This window comes from Lampris incognitus, chromosome 1, assembly GCF_029633865.1.
Source record: "Lampris incognitus isolate fLamInc1 chromosome 1, fLamInc1.hap2, whole genome shotgun sequence".
In the NCBI taxonomy this organism is placed as follows: domain Eukaryota; kingdom Metazoa; phylum Chordata; class Actinopteri; order Lampriformes; family Lampridae; genus Lampris; species Lampris incognitus.
The window spans coordinates 134200155-134221240 of record NC_079211.1 but is presented as its reverse complement, the minus strand read 5'-3'; the positions used below and the strand labels follow the sequence as shown (position 1 = coordinate 134221240).

General features: G+C 42.3%; 1 protein-coding gene across 4 annotated transcripts in view; it reads right to left on the bottom strand.

Annotated features, from left to right (window-relative positions):
- The window catches only part of kat6a (K(lysine) acetyltransferase 6A), a 69795-nt gene that overhangs the window by 47034 nt on the left and 1675 nt on the right, over positions 1-21086 (bottom strand). For 2 of the 4 annotated variants that reach the window (XM_056288091.1, XM_056288329.1), the window contains exons 1-2: positions 17497-17603; positions 14122-15654 (exon numbers count right to left, since the gene is read on the bottom strand). In XM_056288091.1, the coding sequence (XP_056144066.1) occupies positions 14122-14865 (744 nt within the window). In that variant the 5' untranslated portion in view covers positions 14866-15654; positions 17497-17603. Of the gene's footprint in view, positions 1-14121; positions 15655-16994; positions 17063-17496; positions 17604-17631; positions 17721-21086 lie in introns of those variants that run through there. The other 2 variants (XM_056288170.1, XM_056288250.1) reach the window with 2 other exon arrangements.

The following is a 21086-nucleotide window of genomic DNA, read 5'->3' as shown; positions in this document are numbered from 1 at the left end:
AAGAAAAAAAAAATCAAAATTTGGAGGCGTAGAAACCTGTTCAGATGCGTAAACAGACTATACAAATAAACTTGCCTTGCCTAAAAAAAATCCTTAAACATATTAATTTCCAAAGGTTCAGTAGTTATACTTGAATTTGTTTGGATCTGGGGGATTTGATGGGATGATGATATCTGATGTAACTGGTGTGTCAATAGAATGTACATTTTTAATCAGAAATAAGATGCACATTTAGTATTTCCTCACCAAATTTTAAGCTAAATATAAATTCCGCTGTGTAGAGTATACACTGGGTAGACAATAGAACAGAATACAACTTCCAACCACAGCTGGAAAATCATCTTTGGCCTCACCCCAGGCACAATGAAAAAAAGAACATTTAACACAGTACCATCACTAATTAGTTTAGGAGCATGACTGAACAATACATGGCAATTCCAGAGGCTCTTCAAGTACAAAATAAAACAGGACATTGTTATTTTTTAAATCGTCTATTTATTACCAAGGCATTTATCAGTTATACCGTTAAAATGGAAAAAATATGAATATGTTGCGCTGCATTTCAATTTAAGTGGTGCGCCTAAATTTTGTGCAAGTGCTCCTATAATTTTCAGTGGGGCGCACCAGTGCTACTAGTGGAAAAAGTTAAGTCTAGAGTCCTAACTGCATAATAACAGCACTGTTCCTTCAGTGGACAGTACAAACTGGCTATACAGCGTCTCAAAACTGCCCATGCTAAGCTTTGAATACAAAGATGAAAAGAAAGTATCTCTGCACAGACCTGAGTAGACCAATAAAGCTGTTTTGTTAGAAAGTCTGCATAACCACCTCAGGAATGAATGCTTCAACAACCTTTCATAACCTGTGTATGATTATGAAAAGCAAAAAAGGACAGCTCCTATGGCGCTGCGGGACAATAAAGTTCAAGCTGGTGCCATTCAACACACTGCCAGTTTCATTTTTGATGCTACTTGTGTGTTAGAGCCAAAATACAACCATTTCATCCAGCGTTGCTGTGTTCACTCAGTGCAGTTTTGCTGGTCTGCTCTTTCTCTGCTTCTATTCAATTTTCCTGGACCCACAAGCATCAGTGAAACACAGCAGTGGGCTGTCAGGGCCATCAGGGCCATCTCTGCTGGCCCTGTCAAAATCAAAATCATAATTTGCTTTTCATAGTTAAATTAAAGAGTGCATGAAATGTGTCTGAATTCAATTACTTGTTTTCTCATGGGGCTGTTCCTACACCATCTAAACACATCACAGCTCCTTGGACCAGCACTAGTTTGTATTGCTAGCCTTTCCTTAAAGCACTAAGCTGCAAACTGTTCATCTGGACACAACGTGTATTGAGAGAAATGTTTTATCACTCATTTAAGTGACTTCTTCGTCTCAAATGACTGCAGGTATCCCCATCCTTATAAACAATACAGTGGATAACAACTGAAAACAGCAATCTGTTTCATATGATTATGTAACCCACATGATTAAATGTACCCTGTGACGTATATAAGTTCCACGAGTAGCCTCTAGGAGGCACACGAGCTACAGAGTTTAAACCATGCAAACAACCGTCGACAATAGAGAAGAGAAATACGGATATTTAGAAATACGGACAACTTTGACTATGGATACCTGAATTATTGATATTTGAACTACGGATATTTGAGCTACAGGACATTTGAACTACGACAAAAAAGATCCCTCCCACGAAGCTTCCTTGACAGATGATCTCCCGTTGAAGGAAGAAGGAAGACTCTTTTCTCTTGTGTTTTGTACGCTGCTGGAATCCTGACTGGTTTTTTAGTACCCCGAACAACCCCCCTTGCTACACCCTTTTGGAACCCTTGGATACCCCCTTTGGATTGCCCCCATCATCGCCCTGGATTTGGATTCATCATCATCGCCTCTACATTAACTTGCCCCTGTGATTGTGGTAGGATCTGGACATTGCACCTTGCACAGATTGGAAGACTGAATCCTTCCCCCTTTTCTTTTCTTTATTATTTTCTTTGAGTGCACTCATACTTTATTTTGGATTATTTTCTTTAATTTGTTAGTGTAGAATATGGCTGCATAAGTAATATATTAGAAGGGTATAAAATAGAATATAGATAGATATAGACAATAAATAGAATATTAGGAAGAACTTTTAAAAAGTATAATAGAGTAAAATATATATATATATATAACACATCTAATTTAGTATTGATATTGAAATAACTTTACTTTGAACTGTTGAAATAAATTGGTTTTTTTATTGTAAACTATACCCACGAGTGTGTGTGTTGTCTTTGGGGTGAGTACTAGAATCCGGTCTAGAAAAAAACCTACACCAATCTCCACTGAACTTAGACATTAGACTGTAAACTGTCCCTGCGCAAGCATAGGCCCATTCCCCTGTCGTGCAGGTTACAATTACAACTTATCATCAGCCAATCAAATGTTGATGTGTAGTGACAGAACGCTCCAGGGCCCTGCGATGTATCAGTGCTAGCCCCGGTGTCATCAACTTTGAGCTTCAGCCTTCGACAGGTTGTGAGCGAACTAAGCGCAATGGCCACCGCATTCACAGCTACTGACGATCTTATTGTCGATCTACTTCCATGTTTTTTGTGAATCTGGTAAAATTGTCTGCATTTTTTTACACGTTCTCTCAAATGGACTAAATTACTGGATGGATTTTGCGAGAGAAGGCTGCCACGAGTCTCCTCAAGTCAGGTGAAATATCAACTCAAGGTAGGTGTGCACATTTTTCTTATTAAATTGAAGGTGGTGTACTGATAATATTGTGGCTATACTTTGAATCTGTTGAAGTTGCACAAGTGACTGGTGAACTCTACATCAGCTGTGGAAACCTGTTTGATATTTCTGCCAGGCAGTATGCGTTTGGTCGCGCATGTGTGTCTATCCACGGCTAATCTCACAAACTACTGGACCTATCAGCCTAAATGTTTTTGTGCAGTTAAGACTGTATGATCAAGAACCTCTCATGGTTGTGTTGATTAAAAACCATCAGAAAGCGTTCGTACTTGCTATCGCCTCTCCCTCTCTTCACTCACTCTCTAGCTTGCTCGACCAATGCTGGCTTCTGTCACTGCACGCATGCGCACAGTTGATTTAGAGTGGACAGTGACAGTGCCCATTATGTATTAAGGTGTAAGTGTTGAAAGTAAACAAGACATCGATCGTATTTCACAAAACAGAAAATATTTCACTGCTGATCACAGCAAAGGAGAACTGGAGGAACACTGGATGAACCAAAAATAATTCGGTTTATTCACCTCGCCGCCATGTTTGTTTAACCAACATGAGGGGAATTAGATGTGGAAGTGCCATAGACTCCAATGTTAAAACTCCACTATTAAAATACAATTTCAAGAGTAGGATTAATCACATTCACAGCTGGAAATCACCTCAGTAGCTACAATAAAACATTTCCTGTGGCTGAGATGTTTTCTTACCATTTTTTTTTTATTGCTTTAGAATGAGTCATTCACCAGCATTAATTTTATATCATGAGAACTGTGATGATTAAACACATCTAAAGCCTTCTAATAAGGGCCCCTTCCAACGGTAGGCGGGAAAAGGGTTAGTTTGTTGCCAAGTCCGAGCACCGGAGAAGGGGAGCTACACCTGGCGGAGATCTGCATTCTACTGAGTGCATTCTTCTAGTTGTTTTTGTGCCATGTGGTGTGCATGTGCAATATATAACAATAGCAACAACGAGTACATTAGAGGGACAGCTCAGGTTGGATGGTTTGGAGACAAAGCCAAGAGAGGCAAGATTGAGATGGCTTGGACATGGGGAGGAGAGATGCTGGGTATGTTGGGGGAAGGATGCTGAATATGGAGCTGCCAGGGAATTGGAAAAGAGGAAGGCCAAAGAAGAGGTTTATGGATGTGATGAGAGAGGACATGCAGGTGGCTGGTGTGACAAAGGAAGATGCAGAGGACAGGAAGAGATGGAAACGGATGATCTGCTGTAGCAACCCCTAACTGGAGCAGCTGAAAGTAGCAGTAGTAGTAGTAGTAGGTGTGCATGGGCAATCTGGTTGCTGAGTGACATAAAGGAAGATCTGATGGTGATGCTGCAATAGTGCACAGTGGTGCGAGTTGCGGTTGCTGAAGATCAGCTGTCTTGTTGGTGTTGATCCAGTAGTGCATATCGTGCATGATAGTGTATTTTGTATATGGCTGTATTGGCACCCTTATGAGAAGTGTGTGTGTGTGTGTGTGTGTGTGTGTGTGTGTGTGTGTGTGTGTGTGTGTGTGTGTGTGTGTGTGTGTGTGTGTGTGTGTGCGCACTTGCGTGTGTGGGGGACAGTTCATTACTGGACGCCCTAACTGAACCCACAGCATACTACTGGCAAACTACTGAAATACACTTATAAATGTTATCAACCATATTATTCACTACAAAGACATTTTATGTAAAAAACATGAAAAAATTATCACTTCTGAGTAAAAATGTCAGCTTCTCAGAAAATAACAAATGATGGTCAGAACAAATGCCATATATTAACCATTTTCCCCCTCTGGATAAATTGAGTCCATTTTGCTTTGCATCTTGTCAGTAGCAGGAAATATATGTAGCCCTATTTATTCATTTACACAACAACCTTTTGGTGCACTACCCTGACTAGCCTAATTGAAATACAAAATTACAACACAGCTCTGGTGTCTGTGTGATGCTGCTGGTTAATATTACACTACAAACCAGACGTGATGTGACCGCAGGCCAGAGAGAAGGCAGACACATCAGAGCTAGTCGACGTTCACCTTAAGAGGTCTATTAGTAAGTAAGACGGTAAACAATAGCTGACTGTCGAGCAAAGACAAGCAGAAATAAAAAATATCCTCCAAGTGTCAACTTTCCCTTAGGAAACAGATTAGTCCCAAATCTGAAAGCAAATATTCAAATCAGTACAATAGACATGGGGGACTTTGTTCTACGGGCCACGTTCCTACGGAGAGAAATATTTGTTATTCCATTTTTCATTTCGACTTTAAACCAAAGATTCTATCTTTCCATTAGAGCACGACTAATATAGGATTTTTAAGACCAAAACCGATTTTGATATTTGAGGATTTGAGAATGCGATGACATACCGGCCGACGTTAACATAAACAAAGATTTCCCCTAACATATGTTATGTGTAGTTATTTAAGTCCTCACAAAGATAACATGCCATAATGCAGTTTAAAGAAAAAACTTGTTTTATAAAAATACAAAAAAGTTTAAAAAATATCAGATCCATTTTAAACTACTACTACTAATGAACTCAAAGAAAGGTGAATTAGTTCATCTGGACATATTTATTGACAGATATGTTTCAACACTTATCTAAGTGACCTCTTCAGTCTAAACTGACCGTAGGTGTCCCCACCCTTATAATTAATACAGCTGCATAACAACTTAAACCATTAACCAGAGTTTCAATGGCCATGTGTACTATTCACAGAGGATTTGGGAATGTTTGTATTTGCAATCACAGCATTGTAAGATGGCGACAGATGTACTCTTAGCCCCCCCCCCCCCCCCAGTTCAGGGATAGTCTTTCCTCTTCACATAGATGGCCTCTTTGACCTCCGTTCACGGAGCGCAACAATGCTGTGGATGAGGATGTGCACATCCTTGATAGGGAGGAACACTGGTTTGAACAGAGTCAAAGAGGCCATCTATGTTAAAAGGGAAAGATCATCCCTGAGCCGGGGGGGGGGGCTAAGCGTAAATCTGCTGCTATCTTACAATGATGTGATTGCAAACATTCCCAAAACCTCTGTGAATAGTACACATGGTCATTGAAACTCTAGTTAATGGTCACGCCCATATTTGTATATGACACTGACCATTGGTTTTGGTCGTTATGCAGCTGTATTAATTATAAGGGTTGGGATACCTGCAGTCAGTTTAGACTGAAGAGGACACTTAGGTGAGGGATGAAACATATCTGTCAATAAACGCTGTGTCCAGAAGAACTGATTCAAATTTCTTTGATTTTCTTAACTGGATTATTGAGCATGCCTAAAAACACTACTAATGAACATTAAATGAAATAATGTGTTGTGTGGGCCTGTCATATGAATATCAGAGAAATTATTAAAAAAAAATCAAGCACAAATATACTATCCTTGAGAAAAATATGGGTGAATTGAACTTAAGTACTGTTTATAAAATGTATTAAAAAATACTTGGCAAATAAATCATATAAAGTAAATGAGGTAGTGTGCTGTGTGGTTCTGCAGTAGTAATGAACATTAATTCTCAGTCCGCAATACTTCCAATCCAACAGGAACAGGTTGTAATACATGAAGCTTCTCTGCAGTCTCTCCTTTCAGAGCACTCCACTTTTCTTCATCAATGCTGCCTATGGTGCTGAACACCCTCTCACTAACCACAGAAGAGGGTGGACAGGCAAGGTAAAGAGAAGCTAGATAACTGTGTAGCTACCAAGCCATGTTAGAAACCTGTTCACTTCATGTTTATTTACGTGTCCCCTCTGGTTTAACCATTTCCAATGCACCAACTGTAACTACAGACGTGTGAGCCGCGGATATATTTACCACTGCTTTATTTAGGCAGAATAAGTTAAACACTGTAGTTTAACCACTCATTAACATTAGCGGTCTTGCACAGATAAACACGGCATTAGCTAGGTTTGTGTGTAACCTAATCTAGCAAGGGACCACATTATAAGCTGCTGTAAGCGATGTTGGCAGAGAGTTTTTAGAAGTGACGAGGGAGAAACAATAGGACTCATCATATTCTCCATATATTTTATAATTAATTCTGTTATCCTCTTTCAATGTTGTATTCTGTAAATTGTGTAAACACCAACAGCCATTGCATGTTGTCCATCTTGGGAAAGAGATCCTTCCTCTGTTGTTCTTCCTGAGGTTTCTTCCTAATTTTTTTCTCCCTGTTAAAGGTTTTTTTTTTTTTAGGGAGTTGTTCCTTATCTGACGGGAGGGTCTAAGGACAGGATGTTGTGTTGCTGTAAAGCCCACTGAGCCAAGTTTGCAATTTGTGATATTGGGCTATACAAATAAAACTGACTTGACTGTTGTTTGTTTACTCGCTACATCTGCCACACCGTCTCATAAATAAATCTACAATCAACTTTGTCAACAGTTTAGCCTACACCACTCAACTACCGTAACGTTAAACATAATTTTGATGTTTGACTGACGGTACCGGCTTTCACGTTGGTACAGCAAAATCAGGCACGGCTGAAACGAATGTTGTCGGGCATGTTTAGGCTAAGAGAAGTGATGGGGATATCTATTATTATTTAAGTGATATACTTTAAGTGACAATTATCAACTTACAAATGAACACAGATGATCTCCGTCGTGGGCTACTCTACTCAACTCTACTTGGGTCAGCTGATTCTTATGATTTGTGGCACGTGTGCTGCAAATTACGCAATGGCAACACTCATAACATGGTTGAAGGATCAATCTTGTCTCTCTGGTGTTATTTTTCCCCCACCTGCATTCCAGGAAGACCCGCCCCCTACTCGGCGCTAGGGCTGTCCCAAATACCATATTTTGGGCTCCGGAGCTTCGGTAGTAATCAACAGCGAACCTCCCGGGGTGGCGCCTCAACCAGACATTTCTCCGTTTTCGGCTAGGATGGACGGCATAGCACTGCAACACGTCTTTCGGATAAATTAAAGGCGTTAATTATTTGTTAGTAAAACCATTTTCGAAAAAGTTGGGTGTATTTTATGCATGTTTGTAATCCTGAGGGATTTGGTTGAACAAGGTCCCTTCTATGCACTTTTTACAACATAACAGCTCATGACAATTTTTCTTATCATGGATAAATTATAGACCGACCTACATAAAAGCTCATAATAATAGGCTCCGAATCCAAGACAACACCTAACAAAGCGCTGCGAAACAGAAGCTCAGAAACAGCATACTACCTCCCAACAAATTTAAGATTTATATTTATTTATAATGTCTTTGTCATTTCTCTTTACTCACATACATTGAAAATAATTTATTTCCTCTGCATTTAACCCTTCCTATACACTAGGAGCAGTGGGAAGATTGCCTCCAGTTCCTAATTCCGTCAGCTATTAGCCCAACATCTATATCGTTTTACAACCTGAACCTAACAAGTTAAATAAAGATACGAAACACACACATTTCTGTTATAAAAACAATACTTGTAATAAGATAGTCATAACAGTAGGCTTAACAGTGTAATACTCTGACATTTTTCTGATAAATCACAAATCACTCAGAAATACAATTATTGTTATTTTTATCAATTACAGAGAGAGTGATTAATGAAAACTAAATCAACTAACTGTAATAAATAGAACAAGGTTGTGCAATTATAATAACAGTAGCACAGCTGAGGTATTCGACGATTTGTCTTCCCTTTAACGTGAACTGATGCGTGACATCACTGCTGCGAGTAAGAGGGATGTCCAACTTAATATGGGATATTTCCTCATTTTAACAGTGCAACTAAAAAGTATAAATATAATACAAGAATCTACTACTACTACTACTACTACTACTTTCGGCTGCTCCCGTTAGGGGTCGCCATAGCGGATCATCCGTTTCCATCTCTTCCTGTCCTCTGCATCTTCCCTCTGTCACACCAGTCACCTGCATGTCCTCTCTCACCACATCTATAAACCTCTTCTTTGGCCTTCCTCTTTTCCTCTTCCCTGGCAGCTCCATATTCAGCATCCTTCTCCCAACATACCCAGCATCTCTCCTCCACACATGTCCAAACCATCTCAATCGTGCCTCTCTTGCTTTGAAATATAATACAAGGAAAAAAGAGAGGAATATCCGAATTCAGTTTTCAATTTTAGGATTCGGATATTCCTTTTTTTTTTTTTAAATCAGTAAAGGCGAACTGCAAAAATACATGTGCTGACAAAATGTATTTTTGCAGTTCTCCTTTACTGATTAAAAAAAAAGAAAAAAAAAGAAGAATATCCGAATCCTAAAATTGAAAACTGAATACCTACCCAACAAACGAATACCGGGGTATTTGAATATTCGTGCCCAGCCCAAACTCTGCCTCTGGTTGGTTAATCCTAACCCCACCCTAACCAATAGAGGCAATGAATGCTAGCCAATCAGATGCAGAGTAGGACGGATCTTTGCAAAATGCAGGTGGGGGAAAAAATAAAGTGTCTCTCCATTTCTTTTTTTTATTGTCATTTATCGGCCATTATAAACGCCAATTCCGATTTATCTGCGATTAGCTCACGCTGGCTGATAATATCAGCACACTTATTTATCAGTCGGACTCTACTTTCCATGTAACACACACACACACACACACACACACACACACACACATTCCTCTCCTCCAAGATACGTATGATCTGGAACAAAGAAAGATGGGAGGGAGAAAGAGAAAAAAGAAACAGAACACTTCACATCTAAGGCATATACCCAGTGTTCGTTGTCCTCTGAGTGACTACATCTTCACTGTGAACAAACGTGAGTGGTGCAATGTGTGTGATGTTAGAAAAGCAGGGTTGTGTGGTGGGAGGGGAAATATAGAGACTAAATATGTGCATTATAGTTCATACTAATGTAGTTGCACAACTGCCACTCCAGCACTAAGAAGCCATAAGCCAGGTTGTTAGCAGTAGCTAGACGAGTTAAGGGGTCAGTGGGACATTTGGAGGGAAATTGCCACAACACATAAATATGAAGGGCAAATGTGAGTGTTCTGTATAGTTGTTCTTTTTATGACACGTCCCTGTCATGACAGTGCACATCATTGGTGAGAACTCTGATTCACCCTACTCCAGCTGGTGAGAGGGCAATCACAGGGCAAAGAGATCGCTCTTCTCTATTATGATGGGGGAGAATGTCTTCCTTTCTCCCTCACACACCCCCACACACAGACACCCTAAGTCAGGCCCATCCCACTTAATGGCCATAGCGGCATACTACTAACGGGTGCTCAGGGAGGCAATGAGGTTTGCCATCTATATATCCATGACCCTTGGTTGACTCCACTCCCCCATCATGGCCTGGCAATGACCTCCTATTAGGGCGAGATGGGGGAGAGAGAATCTGGGATTCTGTTTGAATGGACCGCTCTGACACGATCATTGGAGTGTAGAGTACACAAATCTCTCTGCAATAGGGTCAAAGCTGGTGCTGAGCCATTTGTTTAGACTGTCTCAACAACCCCCCCTCCCAAAAAAAAAAATGTAACCACTAGCAATCATGCGAGACAATATCTCGCCGATAAGCCTGTTGAACAGACTGAGACGAGAGGAAATCATAGCGCACCACCTGTCAGTCTCACACACATACAGAGTTTAGCAATTAATATTATAGGCCAATAACATACATGTGTTCACATACATGTTACGCATACACAGCCACACACATACGCAAGGGTTTAGGCAGCAGTAATGCGCTATACACTGGAGAGATAACTAAGATATCATAACTGTGACAACAAAGGGCAGGGGGGGGGAAAAAACACAACAAGGCACAGTGAATAAAAGCCACAAAAGGTAAATTTTCTTAACAGCTGCAGCATCTCCCACCAACAAATGTGCAATGTAGGGATGGGACAGTTGCAGTTTTTTTCAATATCATCGTGATAGAATTCCTGACGGTTATCATACCATGTAAAATTTTCATAATCTCATTTACCATGGTTTTATTATCGCTTCAACGTAATTATGTAGCCATGTAGGTGCCGTGTGCCATGTTGCTAGCTGAACATGCTACACTGACTAGCTAGTTTTTTGTTTTGTTTTGTTTTTTCAAAACAATGGCTGATGGCGGTGATAGTGCTGCTCAGATTTTTCACCCGTCTAAAATGACCAAGTCTGAAATCTGGGCATATTTTGGTTATTTTAAAAATTCTGACAGGAAGCTCCTAGAAGATGACTACTCCATCTGCTGAACATGCAAGAAGAAAGCTGCTGCAAAGGGGGCAAACACTTCCAACATGTTTACCCATCTCCACACACATCACCTTTTGCTTTACAGCAAGTGCAAGGTAAGTTAACTTTTAAGGTTACTTCATGCATGCGAGGACTTCGGAATGGGGAAATGTTGACCTAACTTGATGATGGTTTGTCAATATATTTAAACGAAAACTTTTAATACTTCGCACTTTATACTAGTAAACACATCAACTGCATGTGTGTTGTCCTGCTGCACGCTGACTGCATGTGACCCACCCGTGCAGTATGTTTAGTTGTTCATGTAAAATCAAGCGGTCATGGAATTGGTTATAAAAGTAACTTTGTTCCAACAAACGCTATTGGTATCGTCATCTTTTCATTTACGTAAACTATGCATGAGGTTGATGCAATTACTGTATGACAAAACACAGAGTTAATAAGACTATGTGTGTGTATGCGCACACATGTATGTGTACTTAATAACAATAATTCATTTGCGATTTCCTTTTTTACAGAGTGGGCGTGTTTTTATGTTTTAACACAATACCTTTGGTGAAATTATCTGTTTTTATTAACACTTTTTAAACATTTTCAAAACATTTTACCAATACCGTGATGATATCTGTGGTCACAATAACCATGACATGAAATTTTAATACCGTGCCATACCTAGAGCATTGGCATTTGTAAAACGTGATTTTATCAACCTACTGTGTGACACTGTAATCTCAAAAGAATCCCGCTCATGCCTTTTCAAAATGTCACTGCTCCATTAGTTCTCATCCAAAATATATTAAGCCATAGAACCTGAGTGACAATCCTTAGGAGGTCATCATAATACAGTAACTGTCCTATGTGTTTTCTAAAATAAGTGAAGGCAGACTTTAATTCTGAGGTCTGGAATGTGGGTAGCCCTTTTTTTTTCTTTTTTCTTTTTTTCACTTAAGGAAGGGTAGTAGAAACAGGCCAGCCGCTCAGTAGCTTAGTCATAGAGTGCTCAAGCTGATGGCTGGATACTCTAAAGAAGTTTTGACCATCTGGGCCAAACAGGTCACTGTGTTAGGCCAGCTCATGTGACTACTGCCTACTCTCTGGATTAATCCTACTATATGCAAGCATGTGTTTGTTATGAAGCGCTTCTATAACCACGTGCACACACGCAAACACACACGCACACACAATAATGCCACTAGCTGGTCCAAACAGTGGTTAGCTACTGGGTAGGCCCTTTTAAAATCAAACTACTTCCTGTCTTGATAACCTGGATTCGAAGGCAGGAAATTTAGCTGTCTGATGCCCTGAGGTAGACGTACCAACATGTGGCACCATACTTTTGATTACATAATGCTTTTCCAATTATGCATGCATGACCCAATGTGTGGTATACAGTGGCTATACATGTGCAATGTATGCACACAACATTTTTCATCTAACTTTTTGAATTGTGCATGGTAAAATTTAGTACATTATAAGATTGGATCACGCTCACAGGTAAATATTACTGTCAGTGTGTATATGTGTATGTATTTGTTTCGCATACATGTGCACCTGTGAGGATGCGTGTCCCTGCCGCTGGGCAGGAGGGGTTAGTGACTGGCTGCTTTCCCCCGATCAGGTTACACATGTGGGTGTGCTTCCTTGCTCCTCTGTCGCCTGCATGTCTGCTCTCTCTCTGGTTAGAAGCGTTTGGAGCATGCGTCATCCAGGCCTTTTCCTCTGGCACCAGTACAGACCATCTCTCCCTCTTTCCCTCCTTTCTTCCGCTCTCTCTCTCTCTCTCTCTCTCCCCCCCCCTGCCTCCCCCTTCTGACAGCTCTAACAGGGAGCAGCCCTGCAGCTGGTCCACAGTCCCGGCAAGGAACTGGGAACCATGTGATTCCCTTCTCCAACTTCCTCCCCCTTTGCTGCAGGCAAGGGTTAAACATACACTTAGAGCAGCTTTCACATGGCCCTCCTGGACCAAAACACACACACACACACACACACACACACACACACACACACACACACACACACACACACACACACACACACACACACACACCTGACAGGAAAACGCAACACTGCCTCTTTCCCTTCTTTGATGTCTTTAAAACTTGTTCCCTGAGCCCAACATCCCTCACCAGGCCCATACGAAATTAACTTAACTTCATTTAGAGCTTGCTTTCTTTTAGCCTCAAATCCGTTGTAAACTCTTCTGAGAGGTTTTATAGATAATTTTGTTCAATATGTTTCCTCTGACCATGCACAAATCTAGATACAAGTACATGCCTGGGAACTTAAATTCACACAGTCAAGGCTTCAGTGTAAACCACACTATGCAACTTTATAGTCTATGATCACACCAAAGTGCAGAAAGAAATCAATGATCAGACCTCAGCCACTACCAGTTTCTAAGTGTCTACACCTCTGAAGGTCTGAGCAACAGCTGGAACAGGAAGAGAGTAAAAATAATAGTGGTGTGGACTAAAACATGCAGGAGCCCACAGTGCTTAAAGTTAAGAAACAAACAAAAATTGAATTCATTACAAAAAAAAAATCCTAGAAGCAGAAAGTGTGCAAAGTCAAATTCAAAAACAGAAAATATGGTTTCAATTATTTTCACAAATATTGCTCCAGTTTCCTTATTGCTCTTTATTGTTTCAACCAAGGAGTGCATGTGTCTCCTGGGAGCTAATATCACTACAGAACTTTGCCTCAACTACAGCTGTCATTTCAATGTGATTTCTCTGATTCAATCATAAACCAAATTGATTTACCACAGTCTGGTATAAATAGAGCCAGTGTGACTTGCCTGTTTATGCGTTTATCTAAATCCATGTCTGCAATTCATTTTAAACCACTTTTCAGCCACCTATTTACATGCTATGTGTATTTAGATGGCACAAAAATCTGCTCTCATACAGCCACATCACCTTAAACACATGTACTGAATCACAGAACAGCAAAGCATTCAATCATTGCTTTTCCTCACAAGTCGATGTATACATGAATTGTCCAAATTGCAATCATCACATGAGTGATAAGCTGAACTGGGAAAAGTACATCATAAACGTAACAAGGTGCAACATCTCTGCATGTATTTTGCAGAGTATTTGCACATTGTTGCATTTATGTGCCCTGTATGTTCATTTCAGTTTGCCATGTATGTGCGCAATACTGCAAATTTACTTGTGTATCAATCACTGTGTAGACACCTTACCTTGTCTTTCTCATGGGGCAGAAGGCGAACAGGTGGTAGTGATTCCAAGGACACAGTCCCAGTCCCATCGTCTTGACAGTTACTCCGGCTGACAAGTCGGAAGAGTGGGCCCTGCTTGGCCACACGGCCGTGGGCAACCGCCCTCTTCAGGGCTACCCTCAGCTGCTGGTGGAAGAGGCCAGGCCCCATGGAGCCACTGCCTGATAGGTAGGCTGCCACATCAGCCTGGCACTTGAGAAAGCGCTCAATGCTTTTGAGACTGGAACCGCCAGCCTCGTGGAGCCCCTCCAGGGACCGTTTGATCAACTTGTTCCAGTCCAGCCCCGGCTTCTTCCCCGAATGAGAATGGGAGCTACCTCCACTGCTGGTACCACCTCCTCCTCCTCCTCCTCCTCCACCTCCTCCACTTCCTCCTCCTCCACTTCCTCCTCCACCTCCTCCTCCAGAGCTTCCTCCTCCACCTCCTCCTCCAGAGCTGCTGCCACTGCGGGGCTTAGGCACAGCAAGGCGCCCAGGGTTATCAGGGTCCTTGTAGGAGTTGAGGCCCTTGTTTGAGACCTTGAGAATGGTGCCATCCTTAACGCTGAGTTCCAGCTGCTCAAGCACTGTTTTACGATCCAAGCCATGGGACATGGACACAGCATTGCAGATGCGCTCCTCTGATGGTCGCTGTTTCTGCTTCTTCACCTTCTTGATGGCCTCCAAGATCCACTGGGTGTACATGGGGTTGGCCAGTTTCACCATGGCTGCGGCCTGAATGGATGCGGGGGCCCTGAGGCCTGACCGCAAAGAAAAATGGGACCGTAGGCCTCGGGAGGACCTGGCCTGCGCCCTTGTGGCGCTGCCTTCCTCTCCTTTTTTTATTCCTCCTGGACTTGGATCACCTGACTATCCCTTGTCCTGGGGCCGCACAGAGATTCCCTCAGAACCTGTGTGTAAATAGCACGGTAGGAAGCAGCTAACCATAGCATAAATGCCCTGAGCCGAACCCCCTACCGACCCAGGAAAAGCTGTTCCACCCACTATCCTTTCCAGGTAAGGTGAAGCAGCTTGGGGCAATGCTGAAGGAGTGAGGTAGAGCAGCAGGTCTACAAACTCCTGGAGCAGTTTGAGCACAGACTGAGACAGGGACTTTCTCAGAGAAGGCGATTCCCACCTTTGTGTTTTTCAAAACACGAATACATGAACAATAAAACCTGTTGAGTCAGTTTTCTGACATTAGTATATTTACCAGCTCTCAATAAGAGCAGTAAAAAAAAAAAAAAAGACCACGGTCTTTTTGAGGCAAACTTGGTCCAGCAATTGACAGAGTTCCTTGCACAGGAGGAGGAATAAAAACTTTTTTTGTGGACTATAATGAAGTCTGAAGGTTGAAAATGTATTTATGTTTTCTCGTTCGCTCCTCTTCTCTCGCAGTCTTTCTCTGCCCCAGCAGCCTGGGCTTCTAGTTTGGGAAAGAACAGATATTTCACCCCAGGGAGCAGCCGGGACCGATCACCTTCATGCCTATTGCGCTTCAGTAGCGGACACACCCTGCAAAACCATAGGGAGAACACACAGAGCTAGGGGTTAGAGACACTTTTAAATGGAGGTAAACTTAAATTACTTTTGATTTGGTGAAAAAAAAATCAAATCAGTCAAATTTTAATTTCATGGAATTGAATACTGTTTAAAAATAATAAGGCTTGTCCTTTTCCTGGATGTGCTGACCAGTTCACAAAATGAAACATAGTGTCAGAAAAGGAATTCAGTGATGCCTAAAACAAAGTTCCACCTGCCCATAATATGGTCTCATCACAACATGTAAAATCAGCCATGTATGCCCACAAATTAATCATTAATCAATCCCTATATGTCCTGTTTGGAATTCAGTCTTGGAAAAATCTTGCATTTGCTTGCTCAGTGAAAATTGAGCATTATCAAACAGCAACACCTTAAGTTAAATAATGGATATCTCTATCAGTGTATCAGTGTTGAGTTTACAAAGCCAGTCTCTTAATTGGCAACATCCCCTTGGTGTCTTTGTTGACAGTCACTTGGGTTTAACTGATAAGTTTTAGATTTCTCTCTATATAGTATGTTATAACTAAGGTATCAAACGTCAAAGGGTTTATGAGTATGACAGCTCTATTCGAAGACACACAATGAGATACAATGGTGTTTCTGCCACACCAAGGAAAACAGATTCAGTGATTAACGTTTCTCCAACTTGTTTAAAACTCTGAAAGCAACCCACTTCATCTCATTTCCTGTAAACCACTTCTCAAACCACTATGATTAACCTAGATGGCGAATACTCCTACTAACTTTTGGTAAAGTACAATTGAATGGTTGTCTTTAAAAGTCCTCAAGTACGAAAGTGTGAAAAAACAAGTAGTGTTATAGACCGAGACAACAAGTTTACACGTAGAGCAGTTGACGTGCTAACGTAAACATGTTACAGTCAAAACACAGGTTGTTAGCAAACATTAGCTAGGAAGCTGTCTGACGCCAAAATCAAAGCCAAGTCAAATGTCGTATATTAACAAATAAGTTTCCAGGACCACTGTGTTTACCCACGCTGATATGGTGGGAAACTATTTGACAACAAACAAACCTTCCCGCGAAGTGCTGCCGTTTAGCCAGCTAACGTTAACAGCTAGCTAACAGGCTAGCATCAGCGTTGCATTGTCAAGGTAATACTACTCCTGCTACTACTACTACTGCCACCCACTAGCCCCCAAACGTAAACAGCCAACAGCAAAATTTTCACCCCGAGCTTTCGCAGTTTCAACGCAAAGCCACTCGTAAACGGCTGCGGTTTCAAACGACAATATCCATACTATCACGACCATCTGTTATCTAAGATCAATAATCGCGTTTCGGAAAGTCACCCATGTATTCACGGCGGTGAGATCGCGGCCTTCTACGGGCACAATGCAAGCAGCGGAGCGACCGTGTCGGCTAACGGGGATGTGCATAAAAAGGAGGAAGCCGTCGTCGCTGCGAAATCTGCCCGTTTTACTCGCCTTACGGCCTCTGGCGCGACGCGTCCCGACAAAAGGGTCCCCGCCTCGCCGCGACTTCCTTCCTCCCCAGCCGCCCTCCCACGTACTGCCTGCGGTGCGGAGAAGACAAGGCCGCTGGAGCGGAGTAGGCCTCGCCCCCCACACACACACCACCACCACCACCTCTACATCCAACCACCCCCATGCTCCCCCCCATCTCCTCCCCCTCCTCCTCCTCCTCCTCCTTGCGATCATCATCTTTCCGTACCCCCCTTTCCCTCTACCTCTCGCGGTTCCCAGAAAGCCCGAACTGGTCCGGTTCGGGGTTTCGGAGGGAAACCCTGGAGCCGTGTGATAAACACCCTCTCCCCTCCATCACTCTACTCACCGGGATTTCGTGTCGAGTTCACGGGGAGAATGTGCCCGAAATCCTTCGAATCGGAGACAACAACAAGCCTAAAAATGCAGCCAAGGACCAGAGGCTCCAGAGCTGACGCCATCTTTGAGTGAAACAGGAGCTCACCGAGTGGGGGAGGGGGAAACACTGAGCCGTCAGGGCAAGGGACCGTCTGCATCGTTCAGGCGGCAAACGCGAGCGGACAGGAAAATTCTCTGCAAGGAGAGAGAGAGAGAGAGAGAGAGAGAGAGAGAGAGAGAGAGAGAGAGAGAGAGAGAGAGAGAGAGAGAGAGAGAGAGAGAGAGAGAGAGAGAGAGAGAGAGAGAGAGAGAGGGAGAGGGAGAGAGAGAGAGAGAGAGAGAGAGAGAGAGAGAGAGAGAGAGAGAGAGAGAGAGAGAAAGGGGTGGGTAGCGGAGATGTTGATGTGACGGGTGGATATCGGTTGAAGCACATGAAATGGAAGAAAGGGACAGATGGTGGAGGAGGAAAAAGGGATAGGTGTTCACGCTTTCTGCCCTGAGCGCACACACTGGCATACGAGCATTCAAGGGGTCGTCTAAATTTTATTCATACAGCTGGCAGCACGGAGGGGGAAATCAAAGCCAGCGAGTGTGGTTTAACGTTAGAGGGTATTTAAAGATCAAAGTGTAGGCACCCTCCACACTGCCTGGTTTGAGAGCTGCAGTCTATTGTATCAGCCGCGTGTTTTATTTTTTTTTATTTTTTTTGTTTTTTGTTTTTTGCTGAGGATAGGAAGGCAACTACACTGTCACCGTTTCGAGAAATGCTCTTATGTCAGTGTTTAGCGATCCAGATTAGTGGGATATTAGTCGATAAGATATAGCCATTTATCTGAAGTGGTCTAGCTTGTCAAATTAGGGTACGGAGCTAATATTGTTTTCCAACAACAACGACAAAAAAAAGACGATTATGTAAATTGCCCGCAATGCTGATCCTCAATTCCTCCCCAACATGTGCGCCTATTGCATCACAATAAATGATAGTAACGCACATGTTTTATAAATTGCTTATAAATTGCGATTTGTTGACACTTGTTTTTACAATTTGTCTCGATACGAGACTCTTACAGCTGTAACTAATAAAAAAACAGGCTGTGATTGAGGCATTTATGATTGAAGGCAGCATGGCTCAGGAGGTAGAGTGGGTCGTCTAGTAATCGATAGGTCACTGGTTCGATCCTCGGCTCGTCCAGAGAGCGTGTCGAAGTGTCCTTGAGCAAGACACTGAACCCCAAACTGCTGCTGATGAGCAGGTTGGCGCCTTGCATGGCAGCCTCCGCCATCTGTGTGTGTGTGTGTGTGTGTGTGTGTGTGTGTGTGTGTGTGTGTGTGTGTGTGTGTGTGTGTGTGTGTGTGTGTGTGTGTGTGAATGGATGATGATGATGATGATGAATGGGTGAATGTGAGGCATACACTGTAAAGCACTTTGAGTGGTTGGTAGACTAGAATAGCGCTGGATATATATATGCAGTCCATGTACCATAATGCAAATCCGTTATTCAGTGTCTGTCTATCGAGAGTGGAATCCCCTGTTGTTTTACACTAGCGAGCTCTAAAGAATACTGTGAAGCCTGGGCATTGAGGCGTAAGGAAAAAAAATACCCCATTAAGTAATAGACTTGCATTTAATGTTTTGCGTGATGGGCTAATGATTTATGATAATGTAAATTTGAACAACTTAACTATAGCCCCCATTTGGAGGGAAGATTAAAAAAAATAAAATAGAATAATAGCTAACCTGGTTCATTTACTGTTCAATTGCAATGATAGACTGGCAATGGTAGACTAGCAGCCTTAATTTTCTATTACAGGTTAATGGTGGGACCTCCCTTGGTGCAAATTAAAACGTTTGAAGCTGAGTGTCAAGTGATGTGCAAGGCAGTCTTTCGAGGGAGATCCCTTTCTTATAAGGAGCAATTATAACTGAAGTATTCCCTGCGTTCCACTGACACGTCTCTGTGTGTGTGTGTGCGTGTGTGTGTGTGTGAGAGAGAGAGAGAGAGAGAGAGAGAGAGAGAGAGAGAGAGAGAGAGAGAGAGAGAGAGAGAGAGAGAGAGAGAGAGAGAGAGAGAGAGAGAGAGAGAGACTAAGAGGAGGCTAATAGTAGAACAGCGGTGATCATATAAACCTGATTAATTCACACCCTGTCTCCTGATGTTGATGAGCTTATTTATGGGCCAATAAAGCAAATCTTAACCACCGAATGCAAATTATAATAAAATAGTGTTATTACACAGATATTTAGTGTTAAGTGTCAACACAGTTGGATGGCTTTTAGCATTCCTCTTGATGACTGACATACGATATCACAGGGTGTCAATGGCCAGCAAACAGATGGACAACATTCATGAGAGCCTTGCATCATAGCCATCATTGCTACCCATGAATAACTAATGCCGTGCTCCACGAGCCGTAGCAGAGGCCATGCTTGCCGGTACACATTTCAGAAACAAGATAAAAGAGGGCAATATTTCACCAGATTTTTGACGAGAGGGTGGTATTGATTTTCGCTCTGACGAACGAGGCCAGTAAAAGGACTCAGAGAGTTTTATTCAAAAAACAGATTCAAGAAGAACATTCGACATCAACTTTTGCAGCGTATGCTAGCATGCGGGCTGTTGTTTTCAGAGTAATGCATGTAGGCTCAACATGAAGAGGAATGCTAGGAAGTAACATTTCCTTTTCTATCGTTTCTTTTTTTTCTCACCAAAATCGAGACAATTTGCATTTTTACTTTAGCTTAGAAAGGACACACACTGTCTGTGGCTTCCATTCGTCTTTCTTCGACTGAGGATGCACAACTTTTAAATTTTGGCCGACACCAATACCAATACTTCTCATTTCATTGCAATAGCGCCATGTGTTTTAGTTTCTGCTGGTGGAGATTAGCTATTAAACTGTAACTGTGATGCTTATGCAGATGCCAAATAAACACTGCTTTATTAGCACTTCTCCTGGTTGATTATTTAACACTACAATGTTTACGAATGTCTGTATTTGTGTGAAGATGATGAACATAAAATACTTCAATTCAATGGGGAAAACTTCCATCCATCCATCCATTATGCAAGCTGCTTATCCCAGTTGGGGTCATGGGGATGCTGGAGTCTAACCCAGCAGTCATTGGGCAGCAGGCAGGAAAACACCCTGGACAGGCTGCCAGGCCATCACAGGGCCGACACATTCACACCTAGGGATAATGTTAGTACGGCCAATACAACTGACCTACATGTCTTTGGCCTCTGGGAGGAAACCAGAGCACCTGGAGGAAACCCCCACAGACATGGGGAGAACATGCAAACTCCACACAGAGGATGACCTGGGATGACCCCCAAGGTTGGACAACCCCGGGGTTTGAACTCAGGACTTTCTTGCTGTGAGGCGACCATGCTCACCACTGCGCCACTGTGCCGCTAGGGAAAACTTGTAACATTATTTTGGCCTAACATTTTCAAACATCTTTTTTTTTCTTCTTGTATTTGTTCTACAACAAGATGTTGACCCTTAACGTTTTCTGGAGAAATTCTGACTATCACACTGTCGCCTCAACTGAAAACAGTT